Raw genomic sequence first — 26,774 nt, 5'->3', positions numbered from 1 at the left:
GCCACCTCGGGACTGGATCCATGGCTGGTTGCCGTTTTGGCCGGTTAATCCGACGCATACCTATTTTCATGTAGAAAGAAGATATGTACTGTACCTCTTCGACGTTCCTGAAGAAACCATATCCACAAGGCTTCATCCGCGATTTCGCACACAGGTATTTTTCTTGTACAACGACTGGACAGTGTGGTGTAGCGAGTCCACAGCTCAAGTCAAAAAGGCCACTTTTTAAATAAATAATCAGTGCACTCGTGGCTTAGTGAGTATGTGTGGCCGACCTGTTTCCAGGGAATACATGATGCGGGTGATCCTAGCTTAAGTGCACAGGTGAGGAGTCGTCCGCATAATTGTTCCTGGGAACTGCTAATTACCACATCTGATCCACGTCCCCGTGATAAATAGAAGCGGGAGAACAGGAAAGAACGGGAGGTTAACGGAGAAGGAAGCAGATAGAGGAAAACTGGTGCAGGAGAGCGAGAGTAGATTTGATGGAGCAAAGGCAGGAAGCTGGGAGGTGAAGCCCTGCAGATGAGTGTTTGGCCGACACTTGGTGGGGCTTAAGAAAGTGGTCGCTCCAGCTGAGCGATTAAGGGACTTGGAGTGACCGGTACTGAAGACAACTGGCCATCGAAAGGCAGCGGCAGTCATGGAGGCTTTGGGCTGGTTTAGCCCAAGCGTGAGCGCCCTGGCCGCTGGGGAAAGAACCTAGGTCTCGGTCCGGATGGAGCCCGACGTAGCCGGGCATCAGAGGGCTACCGGACCAGTGTGGAAGGCAGCTGCACCTGCAGGTAGGGCGACTCCCCTGTTGCGAAGCCCGATGGGAGAAGCTGGGGAGCCACCAGGTAGAAAGAAGGCACCGTGGAAAATTCATAAAGGAATATGAAAATCACTGAGTGTAGGAGCCATCTCACCTTCCAGGAAAAAAGGAAGTGCATACATATAATATAAAGAACTACTCAGAATTAAAAGAAATTTTTTTAATTTAATTTTATTTTAACAGGCTATTTAATCTGTCAGCCGGTTAATGCGAGGCCAGTTAAGAAGGATTGTACAATATATATATATATATATATATATATATATATATATATATATATATATATATATATATATATACATATACATACAGTATATATATATACACACATATACACTGTGGACGCTAGGGGGTGCTGTTGCCCCGTGAAACCCAACAGACACTATTTTCTTCAATAAAGTGCGCAAAGCACCACAATCACCACAATTCCCAATACAAATAATCAATAATAGTACAATGTACCTCCACTCCCAGCAGCTTTGTCACCAAAACTCCCAACTCCAATTCAGCTTACTGGGTCTCGAACAGTCCTTTATGTATTCCTTGACCCTGTGCTACTTCTCTTCTTCCAGGTCAAACGACACATCATCAGTCCTCAAGCATCCCGGAAGTACTGTGGGCTTCCGTCCTCGTGAGTCCGAAGTACTTCCGGGTTGTAGGAAAAGGCGGAGTCCCCAAGTCCTTTATGAGCACCCCCTGGCGGTACCCACGGCACCCAACAGGGCTGAGAAAATGGACTCCATGTCCCAGGATGCCCTGAGGGAATCCAGGGCACAGTTACTGTCCTGGAAAGGCAGCCTTCCTCCACTCTTCTAGTTCGGGGACGTCCCGGCCGGATTGAGCTGCCATCCGTCAATCACAACATATATATACACACACACTATATATATATATATGGAAGAGAAGGTCTGTGATATGGTTTGCATATTTGCAGCTGGAGATCCACAAAGGGAGAAAAATGAATCATGTATTATAGAGTAGTTTTTATTCCTGAGCTTTCAACCCCTGCCAGTATATAAAGTCCAAGTGCAAGGTACGGCCTTTCAGAGACTGACCTGGAACAGGCAGGCGAAAGCACAGACTCCCCAGGACTCTGCTTCGCTGCATTGTCTCCAGTCGAGAGCAAAAATGGGAGTGAATGTGCGATTCAGTAGCTCCACTGGACTCCCAGTTGGACTGCAGGTTTTATGTCACTTGGTTCACCTCACCCAACCCTAAACCACAGTGTGCCTGGGTGTTATCACTGACTTATCATATAAAACAAACAACCTCCTCAATGAAGTGGAGCTCTGGAGTTCCACAGCTGGAGTCGATTGCTTAAATGGCCTCATAGCTGACTTACATTAACTTATGTCACAATTAACCAAAAGTTAAAAAAAAGGAATATTTTGTAAATTTTTACCTTCATGTGTGACTTGAGATTGTCTTTGCGGGCACATCTGAAGGGACAGAGTGGGCACTGATGACTCTTGAGACCTGTATGAATAACCATATGACGTTTCCAATAACTCTTCCTTTTAATGACCAGACCACACACCGGGCACTGAAAAGGCTTCCCTCCGTCTTCTGGAGCCACTGTGGAAAACATTTTAAAAATCTAAATGTTACTTAAAAGATTAAATATACAAAAATAATGTCATGAATCAAATAAAAAATAATGATTTTTTGTTTTCAGAGTACCATCAGCATATTCTGGCTTCCTTAGTTACTCATTATGCCTGACCCCAAGTGTCACCCACAGCAAAATCCTGGCAACTGTCACACCATAGTGGTTGCCCAGGAAGACCATAATGGTGCAAGAACAGAAACAGGCACAGAAACTGCCTGGTTAGCCTGCTAGGCTTTGTTGGTCACGTCCAACATACAGGAGATCTGCTTCTTATCGGACACCATTCCTTCTGGGGACATCGGTACTTATGCTATGCTCCATTTGAAGGGGGAAGTTGGAATTTTCAACTGACATGTCCCCATGAATCAAATTACCAACTCAGAAACTCAGGGCTGGTCCATCAAGTTTGAGTTTGTCCAACTTCAGATTATGACATCATTCCAAAATGGCGATGCACCCCCTGAACTTTAGTGAAACCTGCAGTATTAAACTGTTTATTAGCACCACTGTCTGTTTCTGTCTCAATAAATCAGTTGTACACACAGTACCATCAAACCTCTATCTGTGAACAAGAGTGCTACTGTTTGAATGTGCAAAAATACAGCGTAATGCATTGTCATCAACTGCTGTTTATTGCCGATGAGCCAAGACCAACAAATGTTTCCTGGACATGTCCATATTAGTTTTCCTGAATGTTTTAGTGGAATGCAGTCAAATCAGGTGTGATGTCATTACCAGCTCTGACTTTTGATGTAAATGGAACACAGCATTATAGTTCTGGACTGGAAGAGGCAGGACTTCTGAGAGGGTCTCAGCTTCCCTCATTGGGGCATTTTCTCAGCAATGGAGAGGGAAAGAGAGACAAAGAAAAGGTACCGGCAGCACCCCCTCTCGTCTGGAGGCAGTATTACAAGCGTCAGCAGAGTCCGATGGGTGTTGCTCGGACACCTATGTGTGACACTCCCCATATACATCCCCACAGCAGCTCACAGCAGCCTCCCCTGCTCCACTGCAAAATGGTAGTGGAATAATAAATCAATCAATAATTTATTATCAATAATAAATCAAAACAAGGTATGGTTCTCCCTTAGAGTCTCCAGTGCATTTCATTTATACATATGTTCGAAATCCAAAGGGGGTGTTGGGGGGTGCCTTTCAACGAAAACCAGGGGCTGGAGAAAAGGTGAGTTGAGACTGCGCTAATAAATGACCGACTGTGAGGTGCTCACAAACTACCTTCCAGTACAGAATTAACACTAGAACTACCAATGCCTACGAAAAAACTCGTAAACCCGGCCCACCTTAAATCTGTTTGCACCTCTCCATCAGTGTCTTTTTTGTTGTAAATATGTCGATAAGCACAAGCAGCCTACTTTCCTATCCTCCCACTACCACAGAAACAGCAAAAAGCTCTCCCAGCTCAAGCCTTGTTTATCTGGGAGTGAAGTACCGGGAACTGTATAGGGTAAATAATATATCATTATTTGGAACACATGCATTTCATGTGTGTTCAATGTCTACAAAGATCTACTGTATGAAGATCTACTGAAGTGTCGTGTGAACGTGAATGAGAGCATAAAACTGAATAAAAAAAAACGGTAACCTTTACAAGCACCACACATTTCCACCGGCTGTTACAGACTCAAATCAAATGAATGTTTTTATTGTATAATAGTAACAAAAAGAGCAGCTCACTACTCAAAACGTTTATTTTGTGACGCGGTAAGGCTCAAACCCACGACCTGTTGATTAAGAGTCAACAGTTATTACTGCTGTACTACCAAAGCAGTCATAACAATGAAGTACACTAACCCAATTTCTTTTTCTTCGGTTATATTCTTGAATAAAAGCGCACTTGTTCTGTTATATTTGTACCTTTTGTGAAAGTGCTTATTTGATATTTGGACTTCTACTCTTCACACATTATACACTTCATGTCAAAATTTTGTCGTTAGTACTAAAACATGAAAAACATTTGTCTTTTAGGTATGTGTTCAACATTTCTTGCATTTCTGTCATGATACACTTACATAGATCTTTGTAGATACGGAACACACATGAAATGCATGTGTTTGAAATAATGATATTTTATTTACATTATATAGCTCCCGGTACCTCACTAACAGATAAACAAGGCTTGAGCTGAGAGAGCTTTTTGCCGTTTCTGCGGTGGTGGGACGATGGGATAGCAGGCTGCTTGCATGTATCGACACATTTACAACATAAAATTGATGCTGATGGAGAGGTGTGAACAGATTTAAGGTGGGCCGAGTTTATGAGTTTTTTCGTAGGCTTTGGTAATTCTAGTGTTAAAAAAATGTTGGTAGCATACCATTTTAAAAATTGGGGTTTTTAGGATGTTTTCAGTACCACTATACCATGTAAGCTTTCATGGGTCCTAACTTTTTGAATTGAAGAAAAGGCTCTTCAACGAATGAGGGGGGAGAAGGTTCTTCAATTCAAAAACTCAATTCCATGAGGCTTTACGTTCCCATTTACGATGTGTGCGGATTATTTCAGAAGTACAAAACCAAGATGATGTCAGGATAATCCAACTGGAACAGCTGACCTTTATTTGATAACAGGTGTATACTATATTTTAACATAAGACAAAATGTGTTTGGTCGATTCTGAACTACAGCCACATCCCTAATTATAATAGGCTGCACAAACTTATGCAACCAGGATAGTGTGTGCTTTTGATTTTTATTTTCCCTAAATGGTTTCTGATTTGTTTTCACTTGTTTTGTATAGGTTACTGTCCTGGAGTGGAAAAACTTAAATATTTAAACTGCTGACTGCTTATATTAAGTTTTAATATTTTGCTCAAAAAATCAGGATGGACTGAATTTACAGGACTCTTAAAAGCAATTCGGCTACAGAGGCAATTCACATTGGACAGATTTCTCTCTCATACATTCTTGAGTGGAAGAAGGATTCAATTAATTCCTAGTCATTCAAACTGATGGGGTTGCCAACCAGATCGCTCCTTTTATTCTTGTTACATTCTCTGTTGAATCCAAACTCTAAAGCAAAATCTATTTTTTGTTAAATACAGAATAAGCGATAATGGGTGTCGATGACTTTTGGCATTCTCAGGTTATTTCAGAGACATTTGTGGGTTCCTCTTTTTACTTTCTCATATACAAAGTATAGGGAAAGTATTGTAATCGTCCAAAGACTCAATATCGAGATTTTGATGAATCTCGACGTTTTAGACCTCCCTGACTTTCTTGTATACAAAGTACAGGAAAAGTATTGGAATTCTCCAAAAAATTCCATTTCGAGATTTTCATGAACTCAACGTTTTAGACCTCCCGGAGTCTGAAAAAAACATTTTTGGAATTATGTCTGGGTATATAAACACGATAACTTGAGTACACTTTCAGTTAGGTCAACCAAATTTTGCGTACAAGTATTAGGTACAAAACGTAGATTTCTATCAACTTTTGGGCTATTTCCATTAACTGGAAGTGGTACTTTACCTTTAATTCAAGCAGCTACACTCCAATTTATTCAGCTTTACTTTTATAATAATTGATTAACATATTATTAATTTGATTTGTTGTTGATGGTTTTTTAATATACATAAATCTCTCTCTCTCTCGCTCTCTCTCTACATAATATTATATATATATATATATATATATATATATATATATGTATTGTGAGGTTTGCCCGGACACCATCAGACCGACACTGCATCTTTATCAAAGATACTTTTATTTTCTTTATCACACAACAACACAACTCAGTCCTGCACAACTGACAACATGCTTCTAGCCCCAGTCTCGCTTCCCCTGGGCCTTCTCTCTCCTTGTCCCTGGGCCACCTGCACTCGCTCTCCAGGAGCTTCGTCTTGCTCCTGCTCCCGACTCCAGCTCGTTGATTGGAGGGAGGCGGCCCCTTTTATTCTCACCCGGATGAGCTCCAGGTGCTCTGCCTGACGTCACTTCCTGGTGGGCCGGAAGAGTCAGGAGAGCACCTGGAAGCACTCTGGGTGACCCTGGAAGGATCGTCCTCCATGGGTGTGGCGGAAGTAAATAAGTCCCAGGCTCCATGAGGCTCGGGGCGCCCCCTGGCGGTGACCAGAGGCCCCAATGGTCTTGAGCCTCCCTGCTCCCCTTCCGTGGGCCTCTTCTACTCCAGGGCGGTTGCCCCCTCATGGCCCGAAGGACAAATACGCCATGACCCAGTCCTTCCAGGCATCCCGGCCGGGTCTGACCCCCAGCCATGTACGACAATATATATATATATATATATATATATATATATACATATATATAAAAATAAATCAATGTACTGTATGTGTGTATGTATGAATGTTCCAGCATCACTTCCGAACAGCTGGAGCGAATTTCATGAAACTTGGTACACGTTTCTCATTGGTCGACTAAAAGTACTATAGGGTGAAATCAACCCTAACCCACACCCTTCTGGTTAGGGTGGAGGGGTGATCTTGCGGTCTTGTATGCATGTTATCATCCAGTTGACACTCGTAACGACCACAGAGAGCGAACTGGAAGTGACTGCCAGTATTCTTTATGTTTGAGCGTCACCGCTCCCCTGTTGCTTTTGAAATTATTAAATAGAGTTGGCCGGTTCCGAGCATCAACTGGATGATAACATACATACCAGACCGCAAGACAAGCACATTAGTGAGTATTCTTTCTTTGTTATTTTTATTTTTAAAGTTGTATTTTTTTTAATGATCTTTTTCTCAAACAAATGCATGCTGGGTATTTCAGCTAGCATAAAAATATAATCATTGCCTCGCGGTTTACTCCTCAAATATCCATCCCCATATGTGAGTACACGAGAAAATCGAGGGGAGACCACTCCCGATTTTTGTGTATAATGTAAACAGGCACTCGATGGTGCTTATATAACAAGAATCCCCTCTATTAATATGGCAATCAAAAAAAGGTCTGCGGAGCTCTATTCTACTTGTGGGTTCAGGTCCAAATGAGACTCTGACATTTAGGGTGTGTCCCTTATATACTGGATCCACCAGAAGGGATGAGATTAGTTACCCTGAAGGGGGCGTCTTCTCTGGGCTGAGTATGATGAAGAAAGAGATAAGTCTCTTCGTGGTAGTGCAGTCTCTCGCCCCTGTGGGGTATTACATACCTGTGGTGAGTCTTTGAGGTGTCCGTCAGACGCGCATGCTGGATAGGGTTGCAGTGCAAATGTGTGTGTGTGTTAATCTTCAAGGGCGGGAGAAAATGAACTCAGTAAATGTATCTGATAAATCTCACAAATTCCATGATAATACAGTTACTATTTGTCAATAAAGGTGGAAAACGTTCTGACTGATCGTGGCTTTTACATCACAAAAACCTTCCATTTTAACGGAGGTGTGTAGACTTTTTAAATCCACTGTACTGTGCAGGGAAAAATGCATAAAGACAAATAGCACATGAAATGTTTAAGATAATATATTGACATGCGATGACCAGTCTTTATAATAAAAGTCACCTTGAGACTCACAGTTCTCCTGAAACTGCATCATTTAAGAAACCGAGTAAGTACAGACCCTTTTGCAAAATGAAAAGTCAAAGCTGCGAGGTTTGGTTTGATTTTGCTTCTGTCTCGTTTGACAATTTAAGGTCAGGCGTGATTAATGAGTCACCAGCCAAGGGAAGTGAGAAGACACTTTTATAAATATGCTGTCTGATTGATTCTTCTTTCATTATTAGCCTCACCTCCACCCAGTTCACTTATTCTGTAATCTACCATTGGAATAAAAAGACATCTGTACTTCTATCCAAGAATTGATCAGCAGGCTGGGTGGGTGGCTGTCTGGCTAAAAGTGTCCCAGGGTCTTATGATTTTAGGTCTTAAAAAAACGCAAAAAAAGGCCTGGGGCTTACATAGTCTGAAAAAGACTGAGGGTCCAAAATTATAAGGGAGGGGGAAATCGCTAAACCCCTGGCTCATCTTAAAAAACAGCGACGTATTAATTTTAATTTACTAAATTAAATAAAGAGAATCAAGCAAAGTAAAACTCTTCAAAAATGTAAAATTCAGAAATAATACATTTCAAAAAAAAAAATAAGTTCAGAGAAAGGCAAAACACAAACCAGAAGCTCAATGTAAAATATCCTAGAGGATAAAATCATTTTTTTGAAACTCCAGATTGCTTATATTATTATTTTTTTTTAATTTCCTCAAATGAACTATGATGGACTATAAAAGGCCTAACTAGTTGACTGAGGAATTTACAAAAGGAAACTCACTTAACTAATTTATGGAGGAATTTACAATGAAAGTAACTTATCTAAATAAATCTGCATTCTTTCTTTCCTTTTGTATTTTTGTACATTCTGTTTTCTTGTACCAATAGTTTATATCTTTACTACATGTGCCTTGTTATCCAAGTAATATATGGTGCGTTTAGTTTCTAATGGCCGGACAGTTTAACACACAAATGGGAAAATAAAATGGAGACAATAAAGAGAATGTACAAATACACATGATGATCAAAGCTTTTTGGGCAGAGTCATCCATCACCAGGATAACTAGCCAATCATATTTGTGCAATGTGACGTGTTCTGAAGACCCACATTTGAATTTAACATAAATAATGGCACACGTCCGTAGGACCTAGAGATTGGCGACAGGACAAAATGACGTCAGAGACTGTGACATGTCAAACATTTCATCTTGTACGTTGGAGGGAGAAACTTGTGCATCACGCCGACTGCTGAATCACAAATCCACCCAAGACAACAACCACCTTTCACATTGCTGATTTTTAATTAAGTGTTCAAGGACTATATATATCTAGGCTTTGCTATCCCCTTATTATTTTCTATTATACTTTCTTCTACTGGTATTATTATACTTAATAATAAGTCACTTGGCAACCCCCCTGCCTGTGCTACACAACAGTAAGTTCGCGTCTCTGCCACTCGCGTATGTGGACTTCACTTTCACCAAACAACAAAACTTTTATTTCTCGCAGAATGGCCTCTTCATTGGGAAGAAACACTAATTTTCCCTGATGGCAACATGAATTAGACAATCTACAAGTCTCAGACTTAAACTTTAAAGCCAAACAATCTACATACTTCTGTCATAGCACCTATATCACCTACGTATATCCATGCAGTGGTAGTGCTGCTGCTTTGCAGTAAGGAGACTGTGGAAGTTTGTGAGTTCGCTTCCCGTTTCCTCCCTGTGTGGATAGCGCTTTGAGTACTGAGAAAAGCGCTATATAAATGTAATGAATTATTATTATTATTATATCACTTATGTCCATATATTCCATCTCTTTTCGCTTTTACCTTTTCGTCAATATTGCACTGAATTTTGATTCTGTGTTTGGAATTACATTGTGACAACGCAACGTATAATTACCCGTGAGTGAATATCGTTTCTCTCTCTCTACACAAACTGTGCCTGACAATAGCATTCACACAAATGAGAGATGATTGGACCGCGTGCGTGGTTGTAAATGTTTTAGATGTGGGCGGGACTTTTCCAAATCTCTTTGCATAAAGTCTCGTCTCACGGGGACTGAAATTTTCTCTTGCGGGATTTCACTTTCACCAAACAAGAAATCTTTTAATTCTCGCAGATACGCCTCTTCACTGGGAAGAAACACTACTTTTCCCTGATGGCAACACGAATTAGACGATCTACAAATCTCTGACTTAAAGTTTAAATCCAAACAATATATTCGATCTCTTTACACTGTTCCGTTAATTCACCAAGTAATAATTTCCATTTGTTTGCGCTAATGCGATCTTTACTGTCATTTTTTTTGCGACTTTCGAATTTTCACACTTCCATTATCTCTAACCTGCTCTGCGTGACTTTCTACTTTGCCATCTACTCTTTGCCTTTTCTTTCTGGCCCCGGGCGTGGTTAAATCTTCTGGCACAAAGTCTCGTCTCGCGGGATGTGACAGTGTCTCTCTGAGAAAGTCATGTCTTGTCTCTCTTCCCAAGGATTTTTTATTATAATGTAGAAATTAAAAAGCAAGGTGATATCTCTCTATTTTGTCATTTTACCCAGAGCGACTGAAGTAGTAAAAGTAAATGTAAGGTCACCTGGCATAGGGGAGATTGCCATTTGCTCCGACTTGTAGGGTTATTAAGACTGAGAGGTCACATCACAATATGAAGAACAAGCGCGGTAGAAATAAGACATTGCTGAGCGTAAATGGAGGAAAACTAAACTAACTATTGACTATGAAATATTAAAAGTTAAAATAACAGAATACAATAACACAGTCCGTCTTGAGAGGCGCTGCTATTTCTCCAAGATTATAAATAACAATGCTAGTAATCCCAGAGTCTTATTTTCGACAATTGATCATCTGTTAAACCCAGGTAACTCAAAGGAATGCCTCCTAAGTACTTCCAGTAAAACCTGTGAGGCTATCGCTGTATTTTTCAATCAAAAAATTAATGATATTAGAAATAACATAGTATATCTCCCCAACACTAAGGATCCTCCTAAACCCCAGTACCCCATAATAAACAAATTAAAGTCTTTCACTAGGATAGATTTACCTGATTTACATAAAATAATTTCTCAAATGAAACCCTCCACCTGTGCCCTTGACCTAATACCAACAAATTTTTTCAAAGAAGTATCGGGCGTGCTTATTGATAATGTTCTTGACATAGTAAATTCGTCATTAGATACGGGGGTCTTCCCAGACTGTCTTAAGACTGCGGTAGTTAAACCCCTACTTAAGAAAAATAATCTCGATCCCTCTGCTCTTGAAAATTTTAGACCCATCTCTAACCTGCCTTTCTTAAGTAAAATTCTAGAGAAGGCAGTCATTATGCAGTTAAATGAGCACCTCAATAAACATGCTATTCTTGATAAATTTCAGTCAGGTTTTAGAACAAATCACAGCACAGAAACTGCACTCGTTAAAGTAGTAAATGACTTGCGGGTAAATGCAGACAGAGGCCATTTATCTGTTCTCATCCTCTTAGATCTGAGTGCCGCATTTGACACCATTGATCATAATATTCTTAAGAATCGCCTTAGTCAATGGGTGGGCCTCTCTGGCAGTGTCTTAAATTGGTTTGAATCCTACCTGGCAGGGAGAAAATTCTTTGTTAGTTGTGGTAATTATAACTCAAAGACACATGATATTCTATATGGTGTTCCACAAGGCTCTATCCTGGGTCCACTGCTCTTCTCAATCTACATGCTTCCATTAGGTCAGATTATCTCAGGGCACAACGTGAGCTACCACAGCTATGCTGATGACACACAGCTGTATGTATCAATAGCACCTGATGACCCTAAATCTCTTGATTCGCTAACACAATGTCTAACTTGTATCTCAGAATGGATGAATAGTAACTTTTTCAAATTAAATAAAGAAAAAACCGAAATCTTAGTGATTGGCAATAATGGATACAATGAGGCTATTAGAAATAAACTGGATGCATTAGGATTAAAAGTCAAATCGAAGGTAAAAAGTTTAGGAGTAACCGTTGATTGTAATCTGAATTTTAAATCGCATATTAATCAGATCACTAGGACAGCATTTTTTCACCTAAGAAACATAGCAAAAGTTAGACCTCTTATATCATCGAAAGATGCAGAGAAATTAGTTCATGCGTTTGTTTTCAGTCGGCTAGATTACTGTAACGCACTCCTCTCAGGTCTACCCAAAAAAGACATCAATCGTTTGCAACTAGTGCAGAATGCAGCTGCTAGAATCCTTACCAGGAAAAAGAAAATCCGAACACATTTCTCCAGTTTTGATGTCACTACACTGGTTACCTATGTCATTCAGAATTGACTTTAAAATTCTGCTTATGGTTTATAAAGCTTTAAATAATCTCGCCCCGGCTTATATATTGGAATGTCTGACACCTTATATTCCAAATCGTAACCTCAGATCCTCAACTGAGTGTCTCCTTAGAATCCAAGAGCAAAACTTAAAAGTGGTGAGGCGGCCTTCTGCTGTTATGCACCTAAAATCTGGAATAGCCTGCCAGTAGGAATTCGCCAGGCTAATACAGTGGAGCACTTTAAAAAACTACTGAAAGCACATTATTTTAACATGGCCTTCTCATAACTTCACTGTAATTTAATCCTGATACTCTGTATATCCAATTCATTATAATAACTATTCATTCAAAAACTGTACTAACCCCTACTCTCTCTTCTGTTTCCTTTTCCGGTGTCCTGTTGGTGGTGGCGTGTGCCACCACCATCTACTCAAAGCACCATGATGTCCCAACAATGATGGATGGATTAAAAGCCAGAAGTCTGTATGACCATCAGCATCAAGTGACTCTGTGAAAAAACCCGAACTACAAAGAGGACTATTTCATTTATGTTAAGTAGAATGCCCAGAGGGGACTGGGTGGTCTCGTGGCCTGGAACCCCTACAGATTTTATTTTTTTCTCCAGCCTTCTGGAGTTTTTTTTTGTTTTTTCTGTCCAAACTGGCCATCGGACCTTACTCCTTTCTATGTTAACTAATGTTGTCTTATTTTAATTTCTTATTTTGTCTTTTATTTTTCTTCTCTTCATTATGTAAAGCACTTTGAGCTACTTTTTGTATGAAATAGTGCTATATAAATAAATGTTGTTGTTGTTGACTGGTAAGTGGCTTACATACAAGAGGTGTACGAGGCTTCATGTGTCTCAGGGACTGCCATACGTTGTGAGCATCAAAGACTTTGTGTTTCTGTGTGGAGTACTAGGATGTGATTGGCAGTGCATGCATCACTCATACTGCACTTATGTGAAAATCTGTTTATGTGGGTGTGTGTGTTTAGCTTAAGGTGTGAGACTAGAACAAACGTGGCAAGTCTCGTATCGCTCATCCTACAATAATACAATAAAAAACAGCAAAACAAAACATGATCCAAAATGATCAAACTAAGTCCTCTAAATTAAAATAAAAGCCAATTAAATTAGTCCAGAAATTATAAAACAGGAAACAGAGGGAAGCACAAAAAGAAACTACAAAATAAAAGCCAGATAAAGTAGATAAAGCCTCAGCCAAAAGTGTGAAGCCTGCTAGGCCCTTAAACAGGTCTAAGCAAACCACCTCATTGGCTGGCTGCACACACCCCGTTAGAGGCCCCATCCCCCTTGAGCGCTACATACGGACTTGTCTGTTCAGTCACACAGTTAAAAAAATGACTAACAGATGAATACAAAAAGCAACTGTTATGAACCGAGACATTTCGAGAATTCTTTTTTGCCTAAAATACATTTTTCTGCACCTTTCTGAGGCTTTACAGATCATGGATTATTAGCTGCAACCAAACAGGATGTTCATTTTCTGAGTTTGCCACATCACCATTGTTGTTGTTTTCTTTTCCAAGATTTAGTGGCTGCATTGTCAGTACGCAGCACACCACTGCTAGGGGCTCAACTTCCAGAAGGCACAATGTGCTCACACCGCATTCACTAAAGTGTCCACGATTACGGACACAATCATCAAACAACTTTGGTGTGTGTGCTTCAAACAACAGTCATCTTTCAGTTATAGAAATTTTCCCTTTGACATCTTTAATAGTTCAGGTTTTAGTGACAGTACGTCTTTTGGTTATTTATTTCTGGAAATTTTCCATTTGGCAATGTTTATGGTTTAACATTTTGATTTTTGACAACAGTTCTTCTGACTCTTGAAACTGACCCACACTACAGTTTTCTGAGCATATGCTCATCTCTCAGGCCAATTATCCCTAGTATCTTGGCACACACTTCCTTGCTGGAAGAACAGAAATTAGCAAAAACAATTTCATTAAAAAAAAAAAAAAAAACACAAATGTATATTGGAATGTTTTGAAATAAAAAATGAAGCTTAGGAAGGATATTCATCTTAACAACATTAATTCTTCCAGCTAAAGTGAGATGAAGGGTATACCATCTATGCAAGTCTTCCTTAATTTTTTCCCATACAGATGTCAAAATTTTGCTGATAAAGAGCTTTACAGTAATCCCTCGCTACTTCGCAGTTCACTTTTTGCAGATTCACGACTTCGCGGATTTTATATGTAAGCATATCTAAATATATAACGTGGATTTTTTGCTGCTTCGTGGGTTTCTGCGGACAATGGGTCTTTTTACTTCTGGTGCTTGCTTCCTCAGTTGGTTTGCCCAGTTGATTTCATACAAGAGATGCTATTGGCGGATGGCTGAGAAGCTACCCAGTCAGAGCACGCAGTTAAGTTCCTGTGTGCTGCTGATTGGCTCAGCGACGGAGTGTTGCATTAACCAGGAAGTCTCATCTCACTCATTCATCATTAACGTGCTCCTGCTACTGCTTCAGGGGCCGTGTCCAAGCGCCAACAGAAGATGCAAATGATTGCAGAAAAGGTAAAAGTTTTGGATATGTTGAAGGAAGGGAACAGCTACACCGCTGCAGGACACCATCACAGCATCAATGAGTCCACAATTCTTTTTATTTAAAAAGGAGGAAAAGCATATAAGATCTACGGCCGCAGTAGATAGATAGATAGATAGATAGATAGATAGATAGATAGATAGATAGATAGATAGATATCCTTTAACCAGGGCGCAAAACGAGTTGCAAGTGGACGTGATAAGGCAGTAGTCTGGATGGAATCTGCTTTAGGAATCTTTGCAACAAGGTCGACGACGTCATGACCGCCTACAAGCTGCTACGTGTAGTTCGCTATACAGTAAGTGTAAACTTATCTACCGATTTCATATTGTTTAGCAGTTGTCCCTGTTATTAATAGAGTAAATGGTGGGTTGTAAACAATACAGGGAGGGTTTAAAAACGTCCAAATACATGTTAAATAATTAAATAAATATGGTGTCCCTACTTCGCGGAAATTCAGTTATCGCGGTCGGCCTTGGAACCTATCTCCTGCGATAAGTGAGGGATTACTGTATATTTATTTGTGATGTTTACCCAAAGATATTTAAACTGATCTGTGATGATAATCATTTTTTAAAAAAATTACATTCAACCCTAACCTCATTTACTTGGAATTAAAAACATCCACGTATCCAAAGGGTGACCTTACAAAGACCTAAATCAGAAGGTGGCATGGCTCTACCTAACTTTCAATTTTATTACTGGGCAGTAAATATATACGAACTATAAAAACCTGGACATGGACACAAATAGATGAACATACACAGGCTTAGTCCGCAATAGAAATAAAATTCTGCAACATTTCTTTATATTCCTTGCTTTGTACCCCAATAGTACAAGTTATCACCAATATACTAACAACCCAGTTGTGCTTCACTCACTCAGAATATGGAAGCAATGTAGGAAGCATTTTAAGACAGAGAAGCTTATATCTGTGGCACCTCTACATGATAACCACCTTTTTCTACCCTCTGAAACGTATGCAGTTTTTAATGTCAGAATAATCACTTAGAGATCTGTACATAGACAATGTCTTTGCATCCTACAAACAATTAGATAGATAGACAGATAGACAGATAGACAGATAGATAGATAGATAGATAGATAGATAGATAGATAGATAGATAGATAGATAGATAGATAGATAGATAGATAGATAGATTTTATTAATCCCAAGGGGAAATTCACATACTCCAGCAGCAGCATACTGATAAAGAAACAATATTAATTACACTCCAAATATAACTTTAAAGCAACACATTTCTTTCACTACCTTCAAATTAGAAACTTTGTTAAAGAAAACCTACTCAATTGTCCTCACCTCCCACCTCAATGCTGGAAAAAATATTGATCAGTCTCGAGGACTCAGACAGCATTTCTGTAATATATAAAACTATTTTACAGTCCCTCCCTTTCAAAGATCCAGAGGACAGTGGGAAAAGGATCTCTCACTCAACATCTTAGAAACTTGAGTGTAAGGCAGCAATGCAGAGAATTCACTCGAGCTCCACATGCACAAAGCATACAAATTATTCAACTTAAAATTATATATGGAGCACATCTGTCTCATTTAAAATTGTCCAAAATGTTTCCAGGGCAAGAGCCAACCTGCAAACTTTGCAATCGAGCTCAGGCCTCATTGGATGTGCACCAAATTATCATCATTCTGGACCAAAATCTTGAAATGCCTTTCAGACAGCCTTGGTGTCACAGTCCCTCCTAATCCACTAACAGTTGTGTTTGGTGGGCTCACAGGTGGGCTTAAAGTGGAGAAGGACAAACAAATTGTGATTGTTTTTACTTCACTATTGGCACATAGGATTCCTCCATTTGAGAAAAATAAGCCTAACTCACCTCTGTTAAGTCAGTGGGTAACTGATGTTATATACTATTTGAAATTGGAAAAAATCAAATTCTCACTTAGAGGATCTCTACAAAACTTTTTCAAAATCTGGCAGGATCCAATCAATAACTTTTTTAGAATATGCATTTAAATTGAGGAAGCAGATTCTCTCCCTCACTTTTTCCCATTTTTTTACTCTATTTTAAATTATTAATTTATTTGTCACCCGCTATATCCTAACTACGGGGTCACGGGGGTCTGCTGGAGTCAATCCCAGCCAACATAGGGCACAAGGCAGGAAACAAACCCTGGGCAGGGCGCGAGCCCACCGCAGGGCACACACACACAAACACAAAACGGACAATTTAGGATCGGCAATGCACCTCACTTTCATGTCTTTGGACTGTGGGAGGAAACCCATGCAGACACAGGGAGAACATGCAAACTCCATGCAGGGAGGACCTGGGAAGCGATCCCGGGTCTCCTAACTGCGAGGCAGCAGCGCTACCCACTGTGCCACCATGCCACCCTTAATTTATCTATTTACTTATTTTTACTAGCTTAAAGTTTTATTCTGCCAGAATAGCTCTCTTTCTAATGGGTAGGGGTTGATTTGTTTTAAACCAAATGATAAAACTTGACTTATTTGTATGGCATGTTATTTATTATTAAAATCAATAAAATCCCCCCAAAAATACCAACAAGTATCAAATTAAGCAAGATGAAATGAAACTAAATGAGCCACCACTGCTGATGTCACATTATACAACTTCTAGTCGGAGGTAAAGTCAAATTTGGTGGATGTCATCACCTGAGTATATCAGATTACACAACTAGATCAAGCAGGGTATGTCAAATTAGATGACTGCATAACACCTTTCCAGCAGTTTCACAATTGTAAAGTATTGCAAGTGCGTCCCCTTTTTCTGAAAGCCCACAACGTGATGCCTGATGGAGCTGGTGCTCATGTGAAGGCTTAACAGGTACGTGCAAGTTTAGCCTCAATCTTTGCCCTTTTTTGGACCATAAAACACACGACATTAGAGAGATTAGGATCTCTTCTGTTTGTCAGGTTTAAAACCAACATGTTTCGTAGCTGCATTATGTGCATTGCATTTCTGGGTGGGCGCTCATTGATTTTCAGCCATCATGCACACAGAGTCACCACAATGACTTAAGACGGTGAGGTCAAGTTGCTGGGTATGTCAGACTACACAACAGATTTCATGGGACTGCACCGTGGCTACCTTCGACTCAATACGACTGCGTAAATGACCGAAAATCATTGGAAGAGTCATGTAAGGTGACACAGCCTTAAGGCATTCAACATTTCAAAAACTGCTAATGAGCACAAAATGAACACGCTTTTATAAAATCGGACATTCTGCAATATTTATGTCTTATTTTTTCCTTGCTAAATTTTCAATTCAATTTTTCCTATTTGTATTAAGTGCACTTCCACTTTTAAGTCCAGTGCGCTATACAATAATTCAAAAAATAAAAGAAAATATGAAAGAAAAACATAACCATACAAAGAAGCAGAACATAAACACAGAAGCACCATACTACACAGTCATGTGAAAAACTAAGTGCACCCCATGGAAGTAGTGAACTTAATCAAAATATTTGAAAAGGAAAACAAAAAGTGACATCAAATTGACACGGTGTATTCATTGTCATCATTTGAACTGTCAAAATGCAGATTTCTCATGTGGGGAAAAAAGGAAATCCACCACTACATTTATCATCACGTCAAGTCCATCAGATTACTGTCAGGAGTGTAATAACGATGCACTCTTCGAGACGATTTCTGAACGCTTGCATGACTCGTTCGGCCATTTCAGGTGGAACTGTGGCAATTTTGTGGCGAACAGCGTCCTTGAGGGGCTTCAGAGTTTTTGAGGTCGGTGTGTAGAACTTCGACTTGAGGAGAAATCACACGGAGCAAGATCAGGCAAGCGTGAAGTCCATCTGACATCGCCACACAGGGAGATCGGCTTCCCTAGAAACATCCATCCATCAATTTTCCAACCCGCTGAATCCGAACACAGGGTCACGGGGGTCTGCTGGAGCCAATCCCAGCCAACACAGGGCACAAGGCAGGAACCAATCCCGGGCAGGGTGCCAACCCACCGCAGGACACACACAAACACACCCACACACCAAGCACACACTAGGGCCAATTTAGAATCACCAATCCACATAACCTGCATGTCTTTGGACTGTGGGAGGAAACCGGAGCGTGGGTTTCCTCCCCAGAAACATCTCCTGCAAATCTTGCATGGATCTCCGCGCAGGCCGTATGACCACATCCATTTCTTCCAGCTCTCTAGCATTTCAATGTAACGTTCTGATGTGACGGTTGCCATTGCTCCCTTACTTTCTTGAGGAGGGGGTCCTCAAGAAAGTAAGGGCCTACAATGCCAAATTCTGCAACGGCGCACCAAACTGTAACACATGTGCAGGGGTCTCTGATGAAGTTCACGAGGGTTGGTTTCAGTCGAATAGCAAAAGTTTTATTTATACAACCATTCAAATGGAAATGTGCCTCGTCGCTGCACATGACAATGGCATCTCTATGAAAGGTTTGCAGAATGTTGCCACACAACTCTCTATGGTTCTCGCATTCTCTCTCAGTGAGTTCCTGCACTGCCATTATTTTGTATAGATGGAAATTAAGGTCCTCATACAAAATTCTCCTCAAATGCCTAAGGCAGAAGCAGGTTTGCACGCTGAATGTCTAGGAGACTGCAAAATTGATGCCCTTACAGCTTGGATGGTTTCAGGCGATCATACAGTCCAAGGACGTCCTGGAGTTTTTCTGTTCAATGTTATACCCATCTGCCTAAATTTAGACACCCACTGAAGAATTGCTTTCCGATTTGGGACGTCACCGTTAGGAGGAATGCTGAAGTGCATTCGGAAGGTGTGTGTTGCGCAGTGATGATGAATTCATTGTTTTTGAAGAACACTTCATCAGCGAAAGCATGGTGCGCACCAAACCAGGGGCCTCATGCATAACGGCGTGCGTAGAACTCACACTATAACATGGCATAAGCACAAAAGCGGGAATGTGCGTACGCACAGAAAAATCCAGATGCAGGAATCTGTACGTACGCAAACTTCTGAAGTGCGTTCAGAAGGTGTATTGCGTAGTGATGATGGATTTGTTGCTCTTGAAGAACTCTTCGACAGCGAAAGCACAGTGTACACCGGACCAAGACATGATGCCGACTGAAAACTACAAGGGATCGCCTATCAGAGGACCCCCCAACTCACTTGGCTGCCTCTAACTCGAACAAATGACTTTGAGAAATGTGGCACTTAATTTCGGCTCACCCTATACAATCAGAATAAGACTGTACAAATTTGACTTGCATGTGAAGTGTGCTAGGAAAAAAGCCTTTGCTGTCCAAAAAGAACATCAAAGCAAGACTACAGTTTGCCATCTAGGAAAAGAGCAGGCCTTCTGGAACAATGTATGCTGCACAGATGACTCAAAGATTGAGTAGATTGGCTATAGTAATAGAAGACACGTTTGGTACAAACTGAAGAGAGCGTTTCAGAAGAAGAACTTCATGCCAACTATGAAGCATGGTGGTGGAAATGTTCTGCTTTGGGGTTGCTTTGCTTCCACAGGGTCTGGACATCTTAAAGTCAACAGGTCACCTCTGAATTCTACATCATATCAAAGTGTACTTAGGGAGAACGCAAGGCCATCTGTCCAAAAGCTGAAGATGAACCAGAAAAGGACCTTTCAACATGATAATTGACCTGAAGCACACTAACAAATCTACCAAGAAATAGCTCCAAAAGAAGAAATGGAGGGTTATGGGCTGACCTAGTCAAAGCCTTGATTTGAATCCCATTGAAATGCTGTGGGGGGATTTGAAATGGCAACGACAAGCAAGAAAACTCACAAATATCTTGCAACTGAAGGAATTTTACATGGATGAGTGGTTAAAAATGTCACTGAATTAATGTCACAGACTGGTGGGCGGTCATGCAAAGTGCCTACAAGAAGTAATTCATGCTAAAGGAGGCAATAGCGGCTTCTGAAGCCAGGGGTGGAATTATTTTTTCCCCAGCAGACCATTACATTGATTAATATTTTTGTTAAATAAATATTTTCTTGAGTTTTTGTTCAAGTACATCACCTTTATCTGTAGATGTTGTTTGCATGAAAATCTACCGTTTGCCTGTTCAAATATATCAAAAAATTCTACAGTTTCCATGGGGTGTACTTACTTTTTCACATGAATGTAAATTTGAATTTTACACAAACATTGGTGTACTACCTTGACAGAGAGAGTAAAATGAAAATAAAAATGACCAGAAGATGTTTGGGTCAAGAACAAGCCTGGTAGTGAGATTTGAAAAGATCTTTCGCCAAAAACAAGAATGTGATAAAATAAAATTTAGGATAAGACACACAGCTATTCAAAGGGTATCTGTAAACCTCGAATGCCCTGGAACTTTAGGGAGCAAACTTTAACTTGTAGCCTTGATGACATCACAAATGAGCACACCCCAAGGAATTCTGGGGTTGGTTTCTACGGCAACTGCTAATACAATAACTTAATGCTGTGTTCACGTGTTATCAGCCAGACTGTAAATATAAGTTTCTGAGATAGGAATTTCCACATGAACAAGCTACAGACTCAGAGCTATTAGTTGGGACAATTGAGAGAAAACAAAGCTACCTAAATTCTCTGACTGACCTTTCACCTTAGTCAACTGTATAAAATAAAATATATATAGAAAAAAATACTTTTTAAAAACCACACTTATATTAAGTTAAAAAGTGTACTAAAAAGTAAGAAACAAGTCTCATACATCGCTAGTAAAAAAAAAATAAAAGCGTGGGCGCTTTTTGAATGTTGATTGCTGAAAAGCGCCCACACTTTTATTTTACGAGTGATGTATGAGAGACTTATTTTTTACTTTCTGTACACTTTTTAAACTTAATATAAGTGTGGTTTTTAAAAAGTATTTATATATATATTATTTTCAACTTTTTAGTCTTGGGTTTGTTTCAGTATAATTTTGTAATCAATATTTTAACACTTCCTTTAATATTTCTATCCGTTACTATCGCTATCTATTGGTGAAATCTTGAACTATTCTTCATATGAAAATTTCATTTCTTAATAATTATGGATTATTGAAAAACTGATTATTGATTCATGTGTTGTCATTGGAAGTGAGTAAGTGTGCAAAATTTCAAGTCATTTGGACAATAGGAAGTGGGTTAAATATCGATTACAAGATTTTTACCAGACAACAATAGGTGAACTTAATATAAGCGTGGTAAAAATCGGGAGTGGTCTCCCTTAGAGTTTCTTGTATACTCAGATATGGGGATGGATATTTGAAGAGTAAATTGCAAGACAATGATTATATTTTTATATCATGTACATTAAAGAACCTTCAACAACAAAATCAGATCAAATTAATAATATATTGAACAATTATTATAAAGATAAAGTTGAAAAAATTGGACTCTGCAGCTGCATGGATAAAAAAGCACCACTTCCAGGTTAGCGGAAATAGCCCAGAAGTTGATAGATATCTACGTTTTGTACCTAATACTTCTTTGCAAAATTTGGTTGACCTAAGTGAAAGCGTACTCAAGTTATTGTGTTTACACACACACACACAATTCCAAAAATGGTATTTTCGGACTCAGAGAGGTCTAAAACATGCGGATTCATCAAAATCTTGAAAGCAAAGTTTTGGACGATTACAATATTTTCCCTACAAGAAAGTAAATTGGACTCAGCGAAGTCTAAAACGTCGAGATTCAGTAAAATCTGGAGGTCATATTCTTAAATTTCCCATTGGGATTAATAAAGTATCTATCTATCTATCTATCTAAACGATTACAATACTTTCCCTATACTTTATATACAAGAAAGTAAAACTATAAACTGAACCACAACAAATGCTGTTTTTCGGTTGAATTCCATTTGGAGTGAAGTTATATACATTTAATAATAAAGGTCTTTATTTACACCAAAAAATACATTGTTTTGCAGACCAAATAGCTAATCAAGTGACATCGTGTTTCTACAAAAACTTTGAGTGGAAACTGACGTGAACACAGTTTTAAAAATGAAACGTCACAAGTGGAAACTCTGCAGAGTCCGATTGCATGTGAACGCAGCACAAAATAACAGAATCCAATGCAAAAACAAATAACCGTTGAGGCAAAACGTAACAACATTTTGGACCTGGTAACAAAGCAATATCCATCAAAACGGATCCTAAATTCCAAATCTCTGAGTGTTGAAACCCCATATTCAATATATGGTTAGCAAAAGCGGAGTCCAGAAAACCGATAATAAATTTATGAAAATCAGAGGTCCTAACAAGGAGTACCAGAGAAGTATGTGAGGATTATCTAGGAAACATATGAGGGAGTAAGGACTTGGATTAAAAGTAGTGTTGGGGCAACAGACAAGATGCCAGTTAGAGGAGGTCTGCACTAGAGATCTTCTTGAAGTCCTTATCATTTTGATCTGGCTTTAGATGTGTTGACCCCTGGTGCTTGATTTGTGTTGATGACGTTGTGTTATGCATCACCAGAAAGGAGGAAGTGGAGAGGAAATTGGGGGAATGGAGAAGGGCCTTGGAAAACAGAGGACTGAAGATAAATAGGAAGAAGAAGACAGAATATATGAGATTTAATGATGACCAGGATTTAGATGTCAACCGCCAGGGGGAGCTACTGAAAAGAGTGTTTGCATTTAAATATCGAGGATCAGTGGTAGACCAAGATGGAAAGTTAGATTTAAAGATAACCTGTAGAGTGCAGTGTGGATGGAACAACTGGAAGAAGGTATCAGGAGTATTGTGTGATCAAAGGATTAGGGCTAAGGTTGAAGGTCGGGTTTATAAAAGAGTAGTAAGACCAGCAATGATGCATGGATCTGAGACATGGTCAGTAAAGAGAGCACAGGAGAAGAAGTCAGATGTGCAGAAATGAAAATGATTGAGATGGATGTAAGGAGTTACAAAAAGGGAAAGAATAAGAAATGAGACATCAGAGGTACAACAAAAGTGGGGAGAGAAATCTAAGAAAGTACCAGAAAGTAGGATGAAATAGTATGGATATTTGATGAGGAGAGACAATGAAGATGTAGGCCAAAGTGTGATGTGAATGGAAGTCCAGGGGACAAGAAAGCAAAGGAGAACAAAGCAGACATGGGGAAGATCTGAAAGAAAAAGCCTTGATTGGGGAGAAGATGCAGGACCAAGCTGTTTAGAGAAGGTTGATCAGGCACATCAATTCCACATAGAAGTGGGCAAAGATGAAGAGAAAGATGAAGAAGAGGTCCTAACAACTGATATTTGATCTGACAACTCTAATGTTTGCAATCTCAAGCTGCAGATCAGCATTTGAGAACATCCTTGGCTTCAAAATGGACGTATTCAATTTTTTTCACGGCTTTTGCTTTCAACGTCCAGTAGACCCACATTTGAAACCGTAACCACAGTCACAGTATGTTTTGCTTGAGAACACCATGCCAGGCAAATTAATTTACACCATGATTGCGAAAAAATAACTTTGACGTTACAGCAGAAGATTGTGTATGTGTGTTCCTGGTGCATTTACCATTAAAATTCAGACCACTGAAAGTTCCGCACACCACCAAAAGACCCAAAATGGTTCTTTTTTTTTTTTAGTCACACCCGATTGCCTCACTGTAATAAATGCTACCTGTTCTTTTTGCAATTGACTCCACAGCCTTGTATACCTGGACGTCCAATTCTGACACTTTGTTATAATGTATGCAACACGGTACCTCCTTGGTTGCTCATTTTAGTCCTTCCTTTTGCAGGGGACGGCAGCAGAAGCTCCAGGGTCTGTGATGGCGCGGCGATCTTCGGGTTTTTGTCCAGCAGTGGCTTGACTTCCTCTGCCAGTCCCACAAGTGGAGGCTCTTTTTTGTCTGCCAGAAGGTTTCCTGCTGCCCGAGCTGCCACCTCCTTAAGTAGAGCTGCCGAGGAGGTCATGGAGACCAGGGAGAGAAAGGAGCTGGCAGGGGGCTGATGTTCCCCCTGGCCAGATGCAAGGCCCCTTTCGCTTACCTTTTTTGACAAGGCTGCAAGTGTGGAGCTGGCTGACTGTGGGCTAAAGGGGGAAGCAAAGGCATCAAAGCGTATGTTCTCATCGGGTCTCCCTCCAACTAGTGAGGTTGTGGAGGAGGAGGAGGAGGAGGACACGGCAACATTCTTATTCTGAAGGACTGCATTAGCGGCCGCCTTAAGTTTCTGAATGGCAGAATCGGGTGAAAGGCTATTGCTGTTGGGAGCTGCACTGCTGGGAGGCCACTTTTCATGGCTGCCCCCAAACAAACCACTTCCAGCAGGACTGCTGCTGCTGCTACTGTTGGGAACAAAAGAATCACAGGGCTCCTGCTTGATAACATCTGAAGAAGCTGAAGTAGGTGAGGCAACAGCAGAAGCTGAACTGGCCAACTTCCGAGCAAGGGCACTTAACTGCTGGGCATGATGGAGGAGGGTGAAAGAGCAAGGCTGGACCCCAATGTTTACTGGTGGAGAATCGATGCCTCTTCCCTTCAGCGCCAGATCACTCACATCGAGGGTGAGAGAACCGGCCTCCAGTAAACGTCTCAGATTACTGCTTAGGGGCTTACTGAGCACCTGGGAACCGTCTCCATACAGCGATGACACCACAGAGGAGATGTGGTCCTTTGAAGTAAACACCCCCGGTTTGTACACATCACTGTCGTTCCCCAGCAGCTCCAAGCAGTTTCCTTGCACAGGAGTGGGGCAGCCCAGGGAACTCTCGGTAGAAGTATCGGCATCCTGCTGATGGCCAATGGGAGACACCCTGAGGTCATCCTGAATATCCCCAAAGGACGACTCCGACGGGGTATCTGATGTGTTCCCAAACCAGCTGTCATCTTCCACCGGCTCAGCTTCCTCTATTCCTTCTCCTCGATCACCATCTGAAAAATTAAAAAGGAAACACATTCAGACAATAATTTCAAAAATAAAATATTTAAAACAAAAGACAAATATTACTAATCAACCCAATCACTGAATTTTAGGACGATGGATTAGAAAAGTAAGGAATGAGTAGAAACCTTCAGTTTGTACAGGGTGAGCCAAACAATAGTACCACATTTCAAACGTTTATTGTACAAAAACGCTACATGATAAAACAAATTTCATTACGACACAAGAAAGGGTATACAAAAAAAAGATTTTATTCACTGTGTTTTAAAAAGAATGTCTTCAAGGTGGTGGCCATCATTAGCGATTCACTATTCGCGATGATTTTTCAACGCTCGCATGACTCGTTTGGCCATTTTAAGGGGAATAGTGGCGATTTCGTGGAGAATACCTTCCTTGAGGGGCTTCAGGGTTTTTGAGATCGGTGTATGAATACCTTCGACTTGAGAAGAAATTGCACTGAGTGAGATCAGGTGAACGTGAAGGCCACCCGACATAGCCGTGCTTCCCTGGAAACATCTCCTGCAAAACTTGCATGGATCTCCGCGCCGCATGAGCTGTTGCTCCATCAGTTTCTTCCAGTTGGGGTCGGCAAAAAGTTGTAAAGCATTTCAAGGTTAACGTTATGAAGTGACGGTGACCGTTGTTCCCCCATCCTCAAAAGAGTAAGGGCCCACAATGCCAAATTCTGCAGCGACGCACCAAACTGGAACACGTGTGCTCACTGTGCAGGAGTCTCTGGTGAAGGTCATGAGGGTTGGTTTCAGCCCGGTAGCAAAAGTTTGGCTTATTTACTCAACCATTCAAATGGAAATGTGCCTCATCGCTGCACATGACGATGGCATCTCGATGGACGGTTTGCAGAATGTTCACGCACAACTCTCTATGGCTCTCTCAGCCAGTTCCTACACTACCTTCATTATGTATGAATGGAAATTAAGGTCCTCATGCAAAATCAAACGTGTTGGAAATGCCGAAGGCAGAAGCAGGTTTGTGCGGTGAACATCTCGGAGACTGCAAAATGGATGCCCTTACAGCTTGGATGCTTTCAGGCATTCATACAGTCCAAGGACGGCCTGGAGATTTTCTGTTCAATGTTATACCCATCTGTCTAAATTTAGCCACCCACTGAAGAATTGTTTTCCGATTTGGGACGCCACCATTAGGAGGAATGTTG

The 26,774-nt window shown here is 40.5% G+C and overlaps 1 protein-coding gene across 3 annotated transcripts in view; it reads right to left on the bottom strand.

The window, feature by feature from the left end:
* The window catches only part of znf827 (zinc finger protein 827), a 227,094-nt gene that overhangs the window by 136,573 nt on the left and 63,747 nt on the right, over window positions 1-26,774 (bottom strand). For all 3 annotated transcript variants that reach the window (XM_051928105.1, XM_028802722.2, XM_051928106.1), the window contains exons 2-3: window positions 24,421-25,590; window positions 2,217-2,389 (exon numbers count right to left, since the gene is read on the bottom strand). In XM_051928105.1, the coding sequence (XP_051784065.1) occupies window positions 2,217-2,389; window positions 24,421-25,590 (1,343 nt within the window). The remainder of the gene's footprint in view (window positions 1-2,216; window positions 2,390-24,420; window positions 25,591-26,774) is intronic.

Source organism: Erpetoichthys calabaricus, chromosome 5 (assembly GCF_900747795.2).
Source record: "Erpetoichthys calabaricus chromosome 5, fErpCal1.3, whole genome shotgun sequence".
In the NCBI taxonomy this organism is placed as follows: Eukaryota; Metazoa; Chordata; class Cladistia; order Polypteriformes; family Polypteridae; genus Erpetoichthys; species Erpetoichthys calabaricus.
Note: the sequence above shows the minus strand (reverse complement) of the source record. Positions and strands in the feature narration are given on the sequence as shown.